The sequence below is a fragment of the Crotalus tigris genome, unplaced genomic scaffold (genome assembly GCF_016545835.1).
Source record: "Crotalus tigris isolate CLP2741 ecotype Arizona unplaced genomic scaffold, ASM1654583v1 scf7180000024430.1745191, whole genome shotgun sequence".
In the NCBI taxonomy this organism is placed as follows: domain Eukaryota; kingdom Metazoa; phylum Chordata; class Lepidosauria; order Squamata; family Viperidae; genus Crotalus; species Crotalus tigris.
In genome coordinates, this window is record NW_024100597.1 from 335001 (window position 1) to 353101 (window position 18101).

The window sequence follows — 18101 nt, forward strand, 5'->3', positions numbered from 1 at the left end:
CTATGCACTAGAGCCGGACAAAACTAGACAGGGAAACCTTTATCTTTATTGTGTAAATATATTCTTTGCAAACAAAGCAAAGAAATCCCACATAAACGACTATTAAAAATTTTGCCCAACGGAGACTGAGTGCATGTAAGCACTCCAAATAGATTATGCACTTTGCCTACCATTCTATATCCTTAAAACTACCTTTCTATGATGGTTTTCTTGCCTTGATGATGACAGATTGATACGCTTTTCTTAATTCTGTGCACAGATGATGATTGGGTGCAGCATCCTAATATAAATACAAATTTCTTACACAAAATAAAACTGTCAGGTGTTAAGTTAACCCAAATATGGATTGTGAGTATACAAATTCCATCATGCCAAGGAGAAAAGCTAATTAACAAGAGGCAAAGGACTTATAAAAGAGCTCTCTTCAAACAGAGAAATTAATTACAATGAATAATTGTCTCTATAATTAGTGCCTTATCCCAACTCATGATTTAATGCAATAGTTTAGAAACTACTAGGACTAGTTAGTACTTCAACAGTACAAATTATAGGATTAAATAGACACTATAAATCTAAAAGAATAGTTATAATAAAATCTTCATGCAGTATTATGCTGATGTTCATTAAAGGTATATAGTAACTTCCTATAATACAATATTTAAAATTAACTTTAGACTGTTCTTTTTGTTAACATTTTAATACTTTTTATACAAGTTGATCATAGTATTAAAGCAAAACATTCTCTTTTTTTTTTCAGGCCTGTTCAGCCTATGTTGGTTTCATGATTTCTGTAGCAAAGTTAATTCGCCAAGAAAGAAAGCTCCCCATCAATGACACTGAAATTTCTGCAGAAGCAGAGAGGATAATGGCTCTTGAGCAAGAAATTGCAAATGTAAGTTAAATCTCCTATTTTATATACAGAATGTTTTGTAAGAAAAAATGGCTTCTATCTCTTTCCCTCACTCCCAAAATTATACTGTTAAATCAGGGATTTTAGGGAGAAAGTACGGCTAAATTTATACATGGGAAAGGTATTTCTATTTCCTTCTGTTTGGGGGATGGGATACTCCAGGGAATACAAAAATATTCTGTTTTCACCCTAAACCTGACTGTTCCCATGAAAAGATTTCCAGAACAGAAAGTGGTTCATAGTATTTCAGATATGGATAGTATTTCATATATGGTCCGAAATACTATGGACATAAGGTGGCTGGATTAGAATGGTCAGAATGGAAAATGTTCCAGGGTTCACAGATTATAAAATCATTATATCTAGTTCTATTTCTACTTCTGTTTTGACATTATTGCATCGTACGATAATCCTTCAATACTTATTAGTAGTATATATTAATACCACTATAAGAGTAATAATAAAAATGCATTACATAGCTAATGTACTCAAGGTAGAGTGGCCCCAGTAAGGAGAAAAGACTGAATATTTTTATATTTATGACTCTAGAAATACACAAAATGCTGAGTACTTAAAAAAATCTATGTATTGTATTGCCACATTCTCTCACTGGTAACATTTTGGATTTAGACTTTGTCATATTTTGAGTAAACATATTGAAAACAATGGGATTTAGGTTAGACATAACAAGTCATGTTGATCTCAGTAAGTTTATTCCAAGAATTACTGAAAGAGTGATCTGAACCTATAAATCAGGTCTATATGATATATCAAAATGACAGTCTATTTATTAGCATCTCCACGCAATTCTTGTTCTTATGCTAAGAGGAACCTTTTGTCCTGCCTAGGATCTATTCTGTTACATTCTTTTGAATCTCAGTGTTCTGAGATTGAGGCTTTTATGTTCTTGGAAAGTTGCATGATGTAGAACTGGCATGAGTTGAGATAGGGGTATTCAAGGTCAAATTCATCCCAGGGCATAGCATAATCCCCAGCTTCAGCAAGAGGAGAGAGAAGGCTTCTGTGTTTCCTAGGATCCTGTCCCATGGACCATAAGATCACACTTTCTTTTACCTTTTATATACTAACAAGATAGTCATTTATACCTTAATCTCTTTGATCTGAAGATTGCTTTGCCTTTTGTATTAAGGTTTATTTATTTATTTATTTATTTTTGCTTTCCAGTTTTTGTTGTCCTTTCTTCAAAGCCACTCCTTTTTATAGTATAAATTTGTTTTTCTAGGTCACAACCAAAGATGAAGACAGAAATGACCCACTTTTGCTATACCACAAAATGAAGCTGAGTGATCTCCAAAAAAACTTCTCCATGGAAATCAATAATAAGGTAAAATATTGCTAATATGTTGCTCCCAGCTTCTGCCATTGACTAGGAATAGAACCCACTTTTTTTTTAAAAAAAATAAAGTTTAAGATGAAGCTTTTGAACTCAAAATGCTAAGCTAAATATACCAGCCTGGTGTGTGTATATCTAACTGATTGCAGGAGAAAGAAAGCAAATGTAGATTTGGGCAGTGAAATTAAGCTATAGTTCATTGTTACAAATCAACTCTTAACAGCAGGACAAAGTTTAGTGATATAAATTGTTTCATTGGCTCAAAGAATTGAGATGTAATCTTATCTACATTTTATGGCAGATATGACGCTTACATGATATTCAATAAGGACAAATTTGTTCATGTGACAGAAGGATAGGAACAGAACCTATGTCCCAAGGCTAAATTCTTTGGCACTAAGTTTTAATAAGCTGACATGTCAATCTTCTGATTAAAGAATATCTTTTGTTGACTTGTTCTTTAAACTCATTAATGAACTGATTTGTATTATCAGTAATTTCTCAGCACGTGTAATTTTGTAACATATTGCAAAAAGTATGAAATAAATAAAACCTCTTTACTTTTTTATGTAAACATGGGAGCAGTATGCAGCTGAAAAAGGCTGTTATCTGCTTGATGGCCTCCTAGAATAATTTGTCTAGATACCATTAATAATGGATTTAAATTGTCACTTAATATTATCTGATTTTATTTTTGTGCTTCTGTTTGTTTGTTTTTTTACTTTAACCTGCTAGAATCCGACAAATATCATTTCAAAGTCAATAACCTTTCACTGAATTGTGAAATTATGAAGTCAATTCATAACTTTACAATTCAACTAAAACTCACTCAGAAGGGCATTAGGTGAACTTTAGTGTTTTCTGTATCTCTTGGAAGTTCTCGTGTAGTTTTCTGGATATTTGCAGACTAGACAAGGTTGCCCAAATCAGGTTAATCCAAATGTACAAATGAGCACAGAATGCATTTCCTGCATTGCTGCCAGCAAGATGGGATGGGATTCTGGAAACTAGATTTTGAAGCATGCATCATACAAGAAACATCTTACAAAAGATGGAGAACCCCACCAAATATCATTTTCTTAAGCCACAATTTAATTTTCAAATATCATATGCTGATGTCAGTCTTCAAAATCCAAGTCAATAAACTATTAAACTATAGATACTTAGTATTACCTCTAATCAGGGTGACAATTCCTTTCATTTTGTTCCTAAACACATTTGGCATAATCCTTAAACATATCTAAGACCTCTTCAAACCACAGCTGTCTCTCTGATTATAAGAATTACCATCATGTAAATGCTTTTAGAACTACAGTCCTTTGATTGTTTTACAGCTCATTAATTTTAAATTAAAGCTATTCAATTTAATTTATTGCCTATTGGCCAAGAGTTTATGAGCACAACTAAACTGCTTAACAATGGCTTATTGTTATTATCAAAGATTTTGTTTTTTTTTTTTCCACTTATGAGAAATTTGTTTACAGAAGCAGTCTGGCTGCAAAAAATCAAATGACAAAAGATGAAGCAGTCCATGCAAATTATTTTGATAAGCCAGTTGTTAAGTAATATGTTGGTAAAATTCACTGAAATATACATATATTCTTGAAATGCTAAGTTTCAACCAGACAACCCATGCTCATTGTCTCAGACATATTTCCTTACCTAGACCAATATACAGAATTACCACAGGAGGGCAAAAAAGCAATGGGAGCAGGAATGAATTCAAATTTCTTGCCTTCCCCCTTCACTTGGTGTCAGCCCTCCCAGGTAAATCAGACAGGAAGCACGACACAGTGAACTAATTCTACTGTATTTTAAGGCTACATTAACAGAGCATCGCAAGTCCAAAAGTGCAAACTTCCTGACATCACTTTTGAACTATTTGATCCATTGGAACAGGTTTTTCCTAGTTTCTTTCTCTGACCACTAAGCCACTGGGAGTTCCTGCCTCTATTCTGATTGTTTCCCAGGTAACATCTCTTCCCCGCCATTCCCCAAGGAACATTCCATTATACTTTGCAATGGGAAGGTGGCAGGGAGTTTCAGAAATCATATTACTGCGGGTGATTACAGTGGGATAGCATTGTTGCAGGTTGGATATAAGTTTGCCATTATAATTGGTCTGAAGATCCTTGAAATTTCAGGCCAATGGGAATAATGGGTTCTGGATTTTTGATTCATTCCTTAAGTTAGCCCATTTGAGGTCCCTTGATTCAAAAAATGTTGCCTTGTGATGCACCATTTCATCCAACTGAAGGTTACACAGAGACAATCAGATAAGAGAGTCCTAGTAATATATAGATAGCTTGTACCAGTTGGGTATCGGTCCATCCAGCCATTAAGTATGGAGGAGTCCTTGGTGCTGTCTGAGCTTGCTTGTTTCTTTGCAGATATTTCATTACCCAAAGTAGGTAACATCATTAGTGCTAGTGATGTTACTTAGTTACCCAAATTAGGTAACATCATCATCTAGGTAATTTTATGTTTTTCTTCTACCACATATTATGTAATTTACATATGCTTATTTTCGAGCAGTGCATAAAGCATCCCCAACCGCTGAGCAAACTTTAAGGCACTATTTAAATTTTGAAATAAGAAGTACTAAAATTCAAATGTACTGTATCTGGAAGTAGGAGTCACTCAGTGTATGAAATCTAGATATAGTAGCTTGTAGCTGAGAAAAAGACATGTGTCACATTGTCATATGCTTAGGGAGTATGGGAAGGTATTCGGTAAAGTTCTATACTTCCTAAAACCAATAGTTAAGTCCTTAAAACATTTTGGAATGGGATCCCAGTAAAATAGTTTTGAAATGAGTCTGGGGTGCCTCCTCCCCCTCAGATATGTTGTTTCTGAATGCTGTTAACATCTGTGCATGGTTTTCTTTTATTACCTTATTATATTGTAAATGTAATATAAAGAACGGGTATAACACAGCTTAAAAAAGACCAATAATCTTCATAAAGCATATAATGTATTTGGCAAAATCAATGATAAAGACTTAATGCTAAGAGTAAAATTGTCTTTTGTTTTATCCTACCTAACATTTCTTTCTCCCCACAGACATTTGACTGGATAAAATTCGTAAATAATATAATGACAACAGTGGCAATTGAAGTTAAAAATACAGAAGATATAATTGTGTATGCTCCAGAATATTTAATCAAGCTGAAGTCTGTCATTTCCAATTACAGTCCCAGGTATGCATGCCAATGCATTTTAAGTTTTTATTTTTTGAACTCACCAATACATTTCATAGTTCTACAAATAGCAACAAATGGTGCTTCTTGTTGCTTTATTATGCAGAGAAATTCAAAACTACATAAGTTGGAGATACATCATGGATATGGTGAGCAGCTTAAGTAGTGACTACAAGGACACAAGAAATAATTTCCGTAAGGTACAGAAATCTATAAATACATTTTTGTACTTAACCTTTGAATGTATATTTCTGATATTTAAACAGTAATTTGAAAATATTGATTGGTAGCTCAAGATTGGCGCACCCTTTTCATGTTTGAACAATTGTAATGTTGGTCTCACGAACAAACAGTTCTTTGAATTCCATCAAAGATGAAAAATAAGCAATTATGAATTTATTTGATCCTTTTTTTCAAAATGATCAAGAGACATATACTTGGAATGAGGACCTCTGGCTCTCCAAATGTTGTTGAACTCTGTCTCCCAACATTCTTCTCCCTTTTCAACATTATGAGGAAGTCCTAGAGTTGCAGATCTATAACCATGGCCCATTCATAAGTTTGTAAATGCTTTGGTCTAAATTGAATAGGATGGATAGATTTCAGAATGTGTAGGAATATATAAGACAGACAAAATGATCTTTAGAATTCCCTCCAGCTCAAATATTCTGTGATTCGTTGAAGTGCTGGATCCAATCCAACCAAAATGAAGTACTTATTTTAAGTAGAATATAAGCTTGGGTTTTTTTGCAGACAAAAAGAGCTTAACTTTGGTGGAATGTAGTCTCCACTCTGACTCATGACATAATTGTAATTATATTTGGAGGAAAATTAAGTTTACAAGCTAAAAGATGGTCCTGTTTTGTTAAATATTCTGCAGTATATCACATAATTACAACAAAAATTAAAATGAAGTAAAATAGAACATGCATTGCCATCTTCAAGAAAATTAGTGTAGGAGCTAACTGTTCTTTTGAACTTTGCTGATAACATTTCTCTGAAGTTCTTTCATCTTTGCCATATTGTTTATATGCTTATTAAGAAACAAAATAACCTGTTCCTTTTCAAACTATTCTGTTCACAGAGAAGAATTTAATGACTACTTAAATCTGTTCACATAAGATTAAAGAAGCATGAATAAATAGACAGATGATAGGTAGATGATTGATGATAGATGATGATATAGGTAGACAGACAGACAGATCTTCCCCAAACTTACAAATTCCTTCACATTATGGTGGTATTCCACATGTAGCCGGTATTTTGCTATGATATCAGTTAAAGTATCAATACTGAAGATAGCTTCTTCAGCCAATATCCAACACACATAAAGAAAGGATATACAACCTGAGATCCAAAAGCCATATGTCACCTTTGAAAGCCTTGGATGTAGTTTCCAGACCACCTTCTACCTGTGTATTTTATTTAACTAATTTATATCATCTTAGGCCCAACTCAGGACAGTGGTCACACATTGGATATGACTGCCTAGTCAGAGCAAAGGCAATGTGATCTGGTGGGAGATCTGTCATTATCCCTGTGTCTTGGTCAAATCATACCCTTGTGACCTGTAGAGTCTCTTATGTTGTCTCAGCCTTTATGTAGGGAGGCCAGATCCACTTGAGCAGTCCATCCCAGCAAATGGGTTCCAGAGGGAGCTGGTGATTTCCAGGGTGGACTGCATTGTCCTGCCAAAGCTCTGGTTACATCCTAGAACCAAGGGCAGAAAAGAATTTGGACAGGATTGCACCCATGTAGCCTCTCTTGACCCATTGCTCTCAACCAATTGCTCCCAATATTCTCTGTGGTTCATGGAGCAGCTACGTATTCTGAAAAGGGCTAGGCAGTGGATTTAGATAGTGATAAACTTCTCAGTGCAAGAGGGAACATTTCTGAGAGCTTTCAGAGAGGCCCTGGTTTGCTTCCTCTTCAAAAAGCCCATCTCTTATCCTATCTGTCTGGACAATTTCCATCCAGTTGCCCATTTTCCTTTTTACGGAACATGGTAGAGAAGATGATTGCATGGTAGCATCAGAGGGCTCTGGATGGAATGGATTATCTGGACCCCTTTCAATCAAGATTCAGGCCAGTTATGGAACAGAAACATTAGTCATACTTGTCAATGATTTCTGGTGAGAATAGGATAAGGGTAGCGCATCCATCCTTGCTCTCCCTGATCTCTCAGTGGCCTTCAACACTATTGACCATGGTATCCTTTTGGGCCGAGTGCAGGGTTTGGGGCTAGGTGGCACAGTTGTTTGGTTTTCTTGTTTAGTTTTCTTGTTTATTCTTGTTTGGTTTTCTCCAAGATCAATCTCAATTAGTGTTGATACAGAGTGAAATGTCCAGCCCACAGCCCTTGTTTATGGTGCAGGGCTCAGTACATTCTGCATCTACATGAGGCCACTGGGTAAGATCATCCAGAGGATGAGATACGATCAGTATGCTGATGATAGTCAGGTTTACATCTCCAAGCTAGGTGACCCAAGTGATGCTGTCACTGCCCTTTTGTGCTGCCTGGGGTTCTGGATGGGGGACAACAGGCTCTGGATGAATCCTGGTAAGACTGAGTGGCACTGGGTGTGTGGAGCTCTGGGCAAGTGGCAGTTGTGGCTAGGAGAGCCTTTGCACAACTTCATGTTGTACGCCAGTTGTGCTCTTTCCTGGATCAGGAATCCCTGTGCTCAGCCATCTCAGCCCTGGTCAACTCATGGCTGAACTATTGCAACAGGCTCTACATGGGTCTGTCCTTGAAGACTATCCTGAAGTATAGTGCAGAACGCAGCTGCATGTGCAGTTCTTGGGACCTCTAGGATGGCCCACATTACATTGCTGTTCTGCAAGCTGCATTGGTTGCCAGTTTGTTTCTTGGTCCAATTCAAAGTGTTGGTTATCACCTTTAAATCCCTTCATGGCAGGGTTCCAGGTTTCCTGAGGAACCAACTCATCCCAATGGGATTAGCTCACCCACCCACACCAGCAGAAGAAGTGACTCTAGGAGGCATACAAAGATAAATACATAATTAATTGCATTAATATAAACATTAAACAATTGTATTTATTTTAACAAACATTAATTTAACAATTAAATTACATAAATCTTTACTTACTTTTTTTTTTAAAAAAAAAAATAGTAGTTCCCATCACAGGCCTCACTTCATCCTTGTCTGCATTAGATTTTCTCAGGGAATGGCTTCCAGGATATGACTCAAAGGACAGCTATGACCCATTATCTAAAAGGATTGCATACTGTATGTTCCTTACAAAAATAAAATGGGTTGAAACAGATTTGAAATGAACAATGATCAAAAGGCTAATTAAATTACAGAATTATACCAAGGTTCAAGAACATTGTGTTACTCAAGCGGAGCTCTGGTGCTTCTTTCTGTCCAGGAAGATGCAGTATTTCACTTTGATCAACGGAATCAGCTTGGAGTTTGTAGGGACTTCAGTGAAGTGTTGTCTAAAATGCAGTGATTTACCCAAGAGAAACTGTGAAAATCCTGCAAGCACCTGCCAGTATTTCAAGGGGGAAAGCTTGGCTCTAAAACACTCTCATTTTGGGAATACTGGGTGTTTTATAAATTATAAAACCATTCCAATATTTGGTCTCCAAGTGTAGGCTATTGAAATGGACAGAAACAGCATATGCTGCTGCTTATCCTGTAGTAAGGGAAAGGCATGTAAAAACAATTTTCACAATGTTTTTGTTTGAAACATCACAGTAGGTCACTATTACCCATTTGGTAAGATACAGAAAGATTTCACCACAATCATTGTTGACTTTTTGATGTGCACAAATTACAGGCCAGTTGCCCACACCTAGAAGAAAAAATAACCTATTCCTCTTTGGATGTCTATAAATGTACACAATATAGCCATCACTGTTGTGAAGGCAGGATAACCCAGAATGGCCCCATTGTAATAACATAATTTTCAAAACTCAAAACAAAATATCAGACAAAAATGCCATTGTAAAACTCTGCTGGCCAGAAAGTGATTTAACAGAGCTCCAGTATTACATTTCAGTATCACAACCTAGACTTTAAGTCCTTCTCCAAAACTAGTGCTGAGACACCATTAAAAATAAAATCCAGAAAGCAGTTTCCATTAATTTTCAGGTTGTGCCAGAATTCATCTACTGTAAAAGATTGCAAATCTCTGAAACTGTCGGGAACTCTTTCTGCAAGGGAATGCTGTAAAATTAATACTGCTCCTCTTTCTCCTGGAAGCTGGTTCTTTGCTAAATGTCTGGCCATTCGTTTCCAGAGTGTTGAGTTTATGACTAAGTCCTATTTGCTTCATATCTTCCTTCATGTCTGAGAAGGAGAAGGAAGAAGTGAAGAAGCATAATAACATCAAAAAGCAGAATAAATATTCCAGAACATGTAAAAAAAATCATATTATTAGCTAGTCTGCTGCTGCCTTGATCAGTTTTATCTTTATAGGGGTCATTTCCTTTCTTCTAAGGAGAGCTATTATTGCCTGGATGGCTGTGAGGCAGTACCAAATAAAAGATGCTTTCCTACTGGGCTCTCTTTAAGTTTTCAAGACGTTGTACTTAAAGAAAAAGAAGCACAAAGGCTCTCACCCTGCTAAGATTGATAGAGCCTGCTTGACAGTCTCCAAACTCCTGAAACAATGCAAAGCTCAATATGTTCTCACTTTACTATCCCATTTTTAAAATATCCCTTATCCACAAACACTTTTCATTAAGCACTGATTAAAAGTATTCAAGGAAGGCATGAATTGTTTCCAAACTCATGTGTTTTTGCTTGTTGCCACATGCATAAATGATTTATGTTTATGCTCTACAGGTTTTGTATGGCACAACCTCAGATGCTGCAATCTGGCGCCGTTGTGCAAACTACGTCAACAGCATTATGGGGAATGCTGTGGGGAGACTTTACGTCCAAGAAGCTTTTGCTGGAGAGAGTAAACATGTGGTAATTATCATTGATATGATACTTAAGGAGGTGTTGGATTCATATAAATGGCAGGAATATTGCAGTGGAGGTTTGGAAACCAAACCAGGCATATTAACAACTACTTGGAAAGTAATTGTTTTATAAGACCAGGCAAGAATGACAGTATTCTGGGCTCATATAGTTGATATAGGCCAGAAGAAAGGGAATTGTTATCCTTCTAACAACCAGTATAGCCTATGCCAGGCATGTCAAACTTCCGACGTCACGTAGACAGCCCACAGTTGATTATAAGATGGGCAGCTATATAAATGCTTTAAATACATAAATAAATAAAAAGTAAAGCACTTTGGGCAATGTTACATGCAGGCATGAGGCCTCCAGTGTGGACTATACCCCAGAGACAGCAAAAAATAACTTTCCATATGCAGGAGCACAGGGGTTTCTTTGATGGGTGTCGGAAAAGGAACCATCAGTTTCTACATGTTGATGGTCCATCGTATCTATGGCTTGAATTTGGGGGATCAAGCTGGTTTTGATCAGTTGAAATGGATGAAGAGTATTGAAATCTCTGAAGCATTACAGTAGCAGCAGCTTTCCAAAATGTAACTCCAGTTCAGCAGGCACATGATAAGCAATTGCTGCAGCATCTATGACTTTTGTAATAACAGTATCAGACATGTATCTTGTAACAAGAAAGAGGTGATATGTATGTTTGGGAGCAGAATAACAGAATAATAGAGTTGTAAGGGATCTTTGGAGATCTTTTAGTTTAACCCCCTGCTCAGGCAGGAAACCTTATATTATTTCAGACAAATGGTTGTCCAATCTCGTCTTAAAAACTTCCAGTGTTGGAGCATCCACAACTTCTGGAGGCAGGTTGTTCCACTGATTAATTGTTCTAACTGTCAGGAAGTTTCTCCTTAGTTCTAGGTTGCTTCTCTCCTTGATTATTTTCCATCCATTGTTTCTTGTCCTGCCTTCAGGTGCTTTGGAGAATAGCTTGACTCCCTCTTCCTTCTGTCAACCCCTTTGAATATTGGAACACTGCTATCATGTCACCATAGTCCTTTTCATTAAACAATTCCAGCACCCATTCTTCATATGTTTTAGCCTCCAATCATTTGTATAGCTCTTCACTGCACTCTTTCTAGAGTCTCAGCATCTTTTTTTACATTGTGGTGACCAAAACTGAATGCAGTAGTCCAAGTGTGGTCTTACCAAAGCATTATAAAGTGGTATTAATACTTCATGTGATCTTGATTCTATATTTCTGTTAATGCAGCCTAGTGGTCTGTCCTAGAAGCATCCAAAAGCATTTCAGTGACAAGTTTCTGCTGCCGCTGCTATCAATATTTGTTTGGCGGGCAACATGCACAGATTCAAACTTCCTGGGCATTTGTTCCCCTTCAGTCCCTTGGGAAAAGCTTTTAGGTTTTCTCCTTTCCCCTGTCTTGTTCCCAGGTTTTGCCCTAACTTTGCTCAATTTAATAAACTAATCATATTGGAGAACCTTATCTTAATCCTTTATGGTGGGAAAATCCATTCTTAGTTACTAATATTAGATTTCACAGTACATACAGAAAGCTTCCAAGTTTGGTTTTCCATACTTACGTTAGTTGGTTTTGCTTGTTTAGAGTCAAGATGGTGATGAAATTTCACTGATATACACTTTATAGCAGCTTCCCAAACCTGGTACTGGGTAGGGATTTTAGAGTTGCAATAGAAAACACCCAAAGGACACTCCACAGAGAAAAACTGAATGACACATTATCTAGTAATAACAAACTGAGAAGTTGATTGCCCAAAGAAAGAAAATATATAAAGATTTTTTTTTTTAGTCTTGTACTTAGAATAATTGAAAAGCAGATTTAAGAAGCTAGTAACATCAATATCCTTTGGCAGCCAGACTGAGGATGGGTGTGTGTTGCCCTTTCATGACAGTAAGGCAGTAAGGGATCATCTATATTCAGATTAGAGCCATGGGTCTCATTTTTTTGCACACCTATATTGCAATCCTTTAATAATACAATTCAGTTGTGCAAGTACTTTATCCAGGATATGGGAACCAAATTAAATCTATTTTAACAGGGACTTTTTGGAGTGATTTGTAGCATATACATTTAATAAATAAATAAGGTTTAATTTGTCTCAGAATGAATTCATTTGAATTATCTTCATTTTTTTAGCAAAGATTCTAGCTCATCAATATACTGTATGCTTTATATGAGGAAATTTGGAGCTTTAATCCTATAGAATTTCCAAACAGGTGATAAAAAAAAAATTATCTGGCTCTAGAATAATATTATCTCAATTTAGCACTAGCTGTCATTTGAATGTGAAAACATATTTTAAATTACTATTTTGAAAACCTTGATTAGTTTAGTTTTGCAATTATAGCAACTTAAATGTTTGCCATTATAAACTTATTTTGAAAAAACAAAAATATAGTATTTTTGACCACAATATTGGAATATAAAATTTCAGAACATGACCTATGACTAAATTGGTTAATTAAGAACATTACCCTAGTTCAGGGGTCCTCAACCTTGGCAACTTTAAGACTTATGGACTTCAACTCCCAGAATTCTGGGAGTTGAAGTCCACAAGTCTTAAAGTTGCCAAGATTAAGGACCCCTGCCCTAGCTAGATCTGATCAGAAGTGAATCTCACTAGGTTTATTGGTCTTCCTTCCAGATAAGCAGTTCTAGGATTTTAATCTTAATCTCATTGTACAATATATTCCCAGGTTCAAGAAATGATTGCACAGATCCGCGAAGTTTTTATTAAAACACTGGAAGAACTTTCTTGGATGGATGCAAAAACCAAACAGAAAGCAGAAGAAAAGGCAAGATTTGCTTAAGGGTTATCTTGTAATTTGAGAATATTTCTTCATTTAAAATTTGAACAGTACAGGCTATCTACCAAAGGAATGATGTGTATTTGAGAGAGAGAGAAAGCAAGTGTATTATATTTCATGTAAATTATTGGCTAATTTCCAAGTCTCACTTTTTGAGCTGATATAAATAAATATTGGCAGCTATTACAATTAATTAAGTACAGATTGCAGTTGTGCACTCGGCTATGCATACTGTTTGTCGCGGAGTGCATGGTAAAAATGAAGTATATAGATGCTTCAAAGAGATGTTTTATGGTGAGATCATTATGCATTATCCATAATATATTATAAGAAAAGCTTCAGATATTATCATCTTCATCTTCTATTTGTGTTTTTCCATTGCTACTCTCATTATTTTTCTTGATAGGGAAAAAGAAACTTTTAAGGAGGGGAGAAAAGGAACAGATACAGAAGATCTTTTGATCAATAATTTTAAAATCCAGTAGTCCAGAAGCATTCTAAGAACTTGTGTTTGATCAACTAGGTGGTATCATTTTGCAAGTTGACCTCTGGTTTTCATTAAAAAAATAATACTGTATACAAAAAGCCCACAGTTTTTTGAGTTCCTAATTCAATTCTTAGTTTGACTGTTAAAAGGTTCTCAGTGTAACTTACTTCCAGAGATATTCTGAAAATAGGAATGGAGGACCACATATTGTATACTGCCTTGAGTTTCTAGAGGAAAAGTAGGAAATAAATGCAATAAATATGTATATAAATCTTTGTGTGGCTTTAGCATCAATTCTGCAAGCAAAAATGGGTAATTTGAAAACACAACGTTTTTGGCATTCATGAACTCAGAATGAAAATTAGGAAAATTCTTATATTTTACTTTAAATGACAACAAAGGAATTATTCTGTATTGTACTGGAAAAAAGAAATAGAAAGCAATTCAGAAGTATTGCCTGAACTAATTATATTTTGTTACGGTATTTATCTTTGGAAATCCCAAAAAGAACCTTCAGGAAAATCCTGGCATCAGAGAATAGTATGATCTGGTTGTAAAAGCTAGATCTAATTGAAAAGCCTTGTCAGTTGAAAGACAAACTATGACTATTTCCTGTGCTATTTAAACTTACAATTTGATTCCATTTGCATCATGGTTTATTTTAGGCTGTGGCAATTAAAGAACGAATTGGCTACCCTGATGAGATTCTGACAAATCCTGACAAATTAAACCAGGAGTACAAAGGTGTAAGTATTCATTAAATGTATTGTAAACAGTAGATATTATGTGTCCAGATTGATGATATAAATTTAAAAAAATCTCATTTGACATATAGTACACAGGAAGATGCCCTGTTATGATGCTTTTGCACAGACCTTATTCATTGTAAAATCCTGCACAATTTTAGTAATCATCCACTGTTCTGTACATATAGAGAAATAGAATTTATGGCTACAGTATTAGGAGTTTATGCAAACTCTATGACTGTTATTTTATGAAAGCTACATTGGTAGAGACATCCGTGATAAAGGATTTAATAGGAAAATATGCCATTGCTATTTTTTAAAGTCAGTAATTCTTTATTGTTTGATTACATCAAAAATCAAATGCAAGATGAATGCCTTTTATAAAGGGTTACAGAAATTAGCCAAATTAATAAACTAAAATAGTCATATTAAACAGCTGCCACTTTCTATTAATTAGGAGGTGTCTGACCCATTTTACCTCATTTGGCAACTGTTTAAAATGCATTCAGATCATCTTATCAGCAGTGATATATTTGTCCTGGAATGTGGTGAAGTTACTTTTGACATTACACAAAACATATTTACTTTCCTGGATGGAAGATACTGGAGTACCATGAATATTACTTAACACAAGCTTTCAGGAGACAGTGCAGACAGATATAAAGAGGAGACCCTAGAGGATTGAATCTCTGGCTTACATTATTTTACATCCACAAGTTGGCTTAATTATAAATTTTTATGGATAGTTCTTAAACTCTAGCATGGCCAGTTCAGAACAATTTTACTGCTTTTTAAAAAAATCTGATTATGACATTTAGTTAAAAAAATAATTTCATAAACTTCAATCAATTAAGCTAAAGATGCCATTATGATGAGTTCTATTTATATACTAAATAATAATTGAAACTAGAAGGATAAAATATCAAAAAGATGCATTTTACAAATTTACCTTGCAAAACTTAGAGAATATTAAAACAGATTTAAAGGTCTAAAGGATATGTACAGATATTGCTATTGTTACTGTTAGAAGTCTAATCAAATAAAACAATAAAAGCCATTTTACAGTTGTACAGTAGAATGCATCATGATAAGGAATGGATAACAATATACACAGATCAAAATTTTCACTACTGTATTTTAAATAGAACCCCATTCTGGCTCCACCAGCTGTTAGATCACATGTATTAGTTGAGCATTTAATTAGACTTATACTTCAGGGATTCTGTTTCTATTTCTTTCTATTAACTTTATTGGTTGATCAGTCTAACATTAAAATTAACCCTTAATTTATACCTTCATAATGTGTTCTTTTATTACTATTCCAGTATTATGCCTTTAATGTAAGCATTTACAGGATAACATTTGATCTACTGGAATTTATGGCTAAATGAGTAGGGAGTTAATTATGCAGCCATTTTGCTCAAAAGTCTTATTCTTCTGAACTGTGCTGAAATGGAAACATCAAATTGTTTGTTGTTCACCCATATTTCTCACTAACTCCACTTTATTTTTTAGAAGGAGAAACAAGGGGAAAGTGTAGGCATACTCAGGATAACCCATTGTGGTTAAGTAGAAATAAAATTTCCTTTAAATTAAGTTCAGTTCTTGTTGATTGCATGAACACTCTATGCAGCTTTTTGGCAACAAGATCAAAGGGATTTTCCAGTGCCTTTTTCTGAGATTTTTATCTACTTCCCAATCTTGGAACTCCCAATCACCATCCATGTATTGATTCAGTCCAACCCTATACAGCTTTTTGAGATCATCCATGTTTTGCTAGATGGTGCTGCCTGACAAGGTACAGAGAAAAAGGAAGAAAATAAAGGAGAGCAAAATAAATCTAAATGGAAGCAGCAAGAAGTAAACCAAAGTACCTCTAAGAAAAAATCCATGCTGATAATCTGCTATAGAGTGAAGGAGGAAAATAGAATTGAATATCCTGATAGAAGGATATATTTGATCAGTTACAATTCTGTATAGAACAAGCCATAGTGGGTAAGGTAAAGTGCAATATATAATACAGTTGCTATAAAATAGATGAAAAATTGAGAATCCTTCAGAAATGTATAGGATTTGCATATGCTTATACTTTAACTATAAATATAAGTGTAATATTCACCTCTCTCTTTTTCTCTGATTGTGATTACACAATACATTTATCCACAGTTGATTGAATAACTATTTAGTAAATTAATTAAATTGTCTTGGTTGGCACAACACACTGAACTGCAAGCTAGCTACAATGTCTAGGTTTATATAACACACCTAGCTATAAACTAGCCAACCACTAATATTTTCCACAGCTTCTGTGTATATGTGTGTCTTTCTGTATGTATAACAAACATTATTGCTCGTTCTCTCTTATTTCTATTTAAGTTGAATTACAAGGAAGAAGAATATTTTGAGAACTTGATTGAGAACTTGAAATTTGGCCAGAAGGAAAGACTAAAGAAACTTAGAGACAAAGTGGACAAAGATGAGTACGTATTTACATGGTTTGAATTTAAACATGGATTGTTGAGTGTTTGTAAGTAGTATCTATTTGTAATCAAAAAGGTTACTAACTTTATGACGTAGTAATCATTCCTTATGCTAAAAGGAAAACATGTTGCCCCTGGAATGCATGGCTTCCTATAATTAGGCTACGTCTCTCCACTTTGTATTCCTTCCTCAGTCTATTCATAGTTGCAGCCTCTACTGCCAATTTCTTCAGTGTGTTTTTGAGAAAAATGTTTGTGTATACATATAAATATGTACCTGTACAATCCCTAACCCATCATTCACTCCTGAGTGTGGCCATTGGGCTAAAAATAGTACCTGTTGTAAAGAAATATTCTAAAATTCCATCTGTAGCATTAGGAGAATCTCCATGAGCTGAGATAAACATAGTCATCTGGGGTCGTTTTTCTGTAATCTTTCCCTAGAGCTCATATCTGCCTTGTTAGTTCTGTACCTGTCAGCTGTGCAACAGTGAGAGAAGAAATACATATGTTGAGAAAAATCCATTCTCAAGGACCCAGTATAGAATGTTTCACAGTATAGTTGTATGATGTGAGCAATTTCTATTTGATTAAGAATTCTGAATGTTGTGTCTCCCAAATAATATGCAATGTTCAAACATTAAGACTGAAGACTCTATAACTTTCAGCAAGCTTTTCTGTAGAGCAGCACTCCAACTCCCCTTTCTTTCCTTAGAAGAAAAAAAAAACCCTTTTCATCTTGCAGAAGGGGGGATGAGTAGTAAATGAAGCAAGGTTCCTTAAACTGCAGAAGAAGCTCAAAAGCTTTCTGGTTGCTTGGGTTGCTCGATAGTCTTCTCCCATCAATAATGATGATAGAGTCCACAATCAACTTTGTCATTTCTAGCTCAGACCTTTCATATGTTGATGATCCACTTCCTTTTCCTATATAGAAAGGCACTTCTTTTTCTCCTTTGAGTCTGGCCAAGGCAGACTCGAGCAGATTGAGGCAAAATCCTGGATGAGTTGGATCGTACCAATAAAGCAGAATATTTGTAGCTCAGGATTAAAATGAGGAGTGCTTGATCCCCATAAAAATTCTAGTCATAGTCCCTGTGCATATGTAAGTGAATACACAGGACTATCCTCAGATAGTTAAC

At 35.3% G+C, this 18101-nt stretch overlaps 1 protein-coding gene across 3 annotated transcripts in view; it reads left to right on the plus strand.

Annotated features, from left to right (window-relative positions):
- MME (membrane metalloendopeptidase) overlaps positions 1-18101 on the plus strand; it is a 70449-nt gene that overhangs the window by 35984 nt on the left and 16364 nt on the right. For all 3 annotated transcript variants that reach the window (XM_039330623.1, XM_039330622.1, XM_039330621.1), the window contains exons 9-16: positions 758-892; positions 2154-2255; positions 5328-5464; positions 5571-5664; positions 10282-10410; positions 13139-13237; positions 14402-14482; positions 16859-16962. In XM_039330623.1, the coding sequence (XP_039186557.1) occupies positions 758-892; positions 2154-2255; positions 5328-5464; positions 5571-5664; positions 10282-10410; positions 13139-13237; positions 14402-14482; positions 16859-16962 (881 nt within the window). The remainder of the gene's footprint in view (positions 1-757; positions 893-2153; positions 2256-5327; positions 5465-5570; positions 5665-10281; positions 10411-13138; positions 13238-14401; positions 14483-16858; positions 16963-18101) is intronic.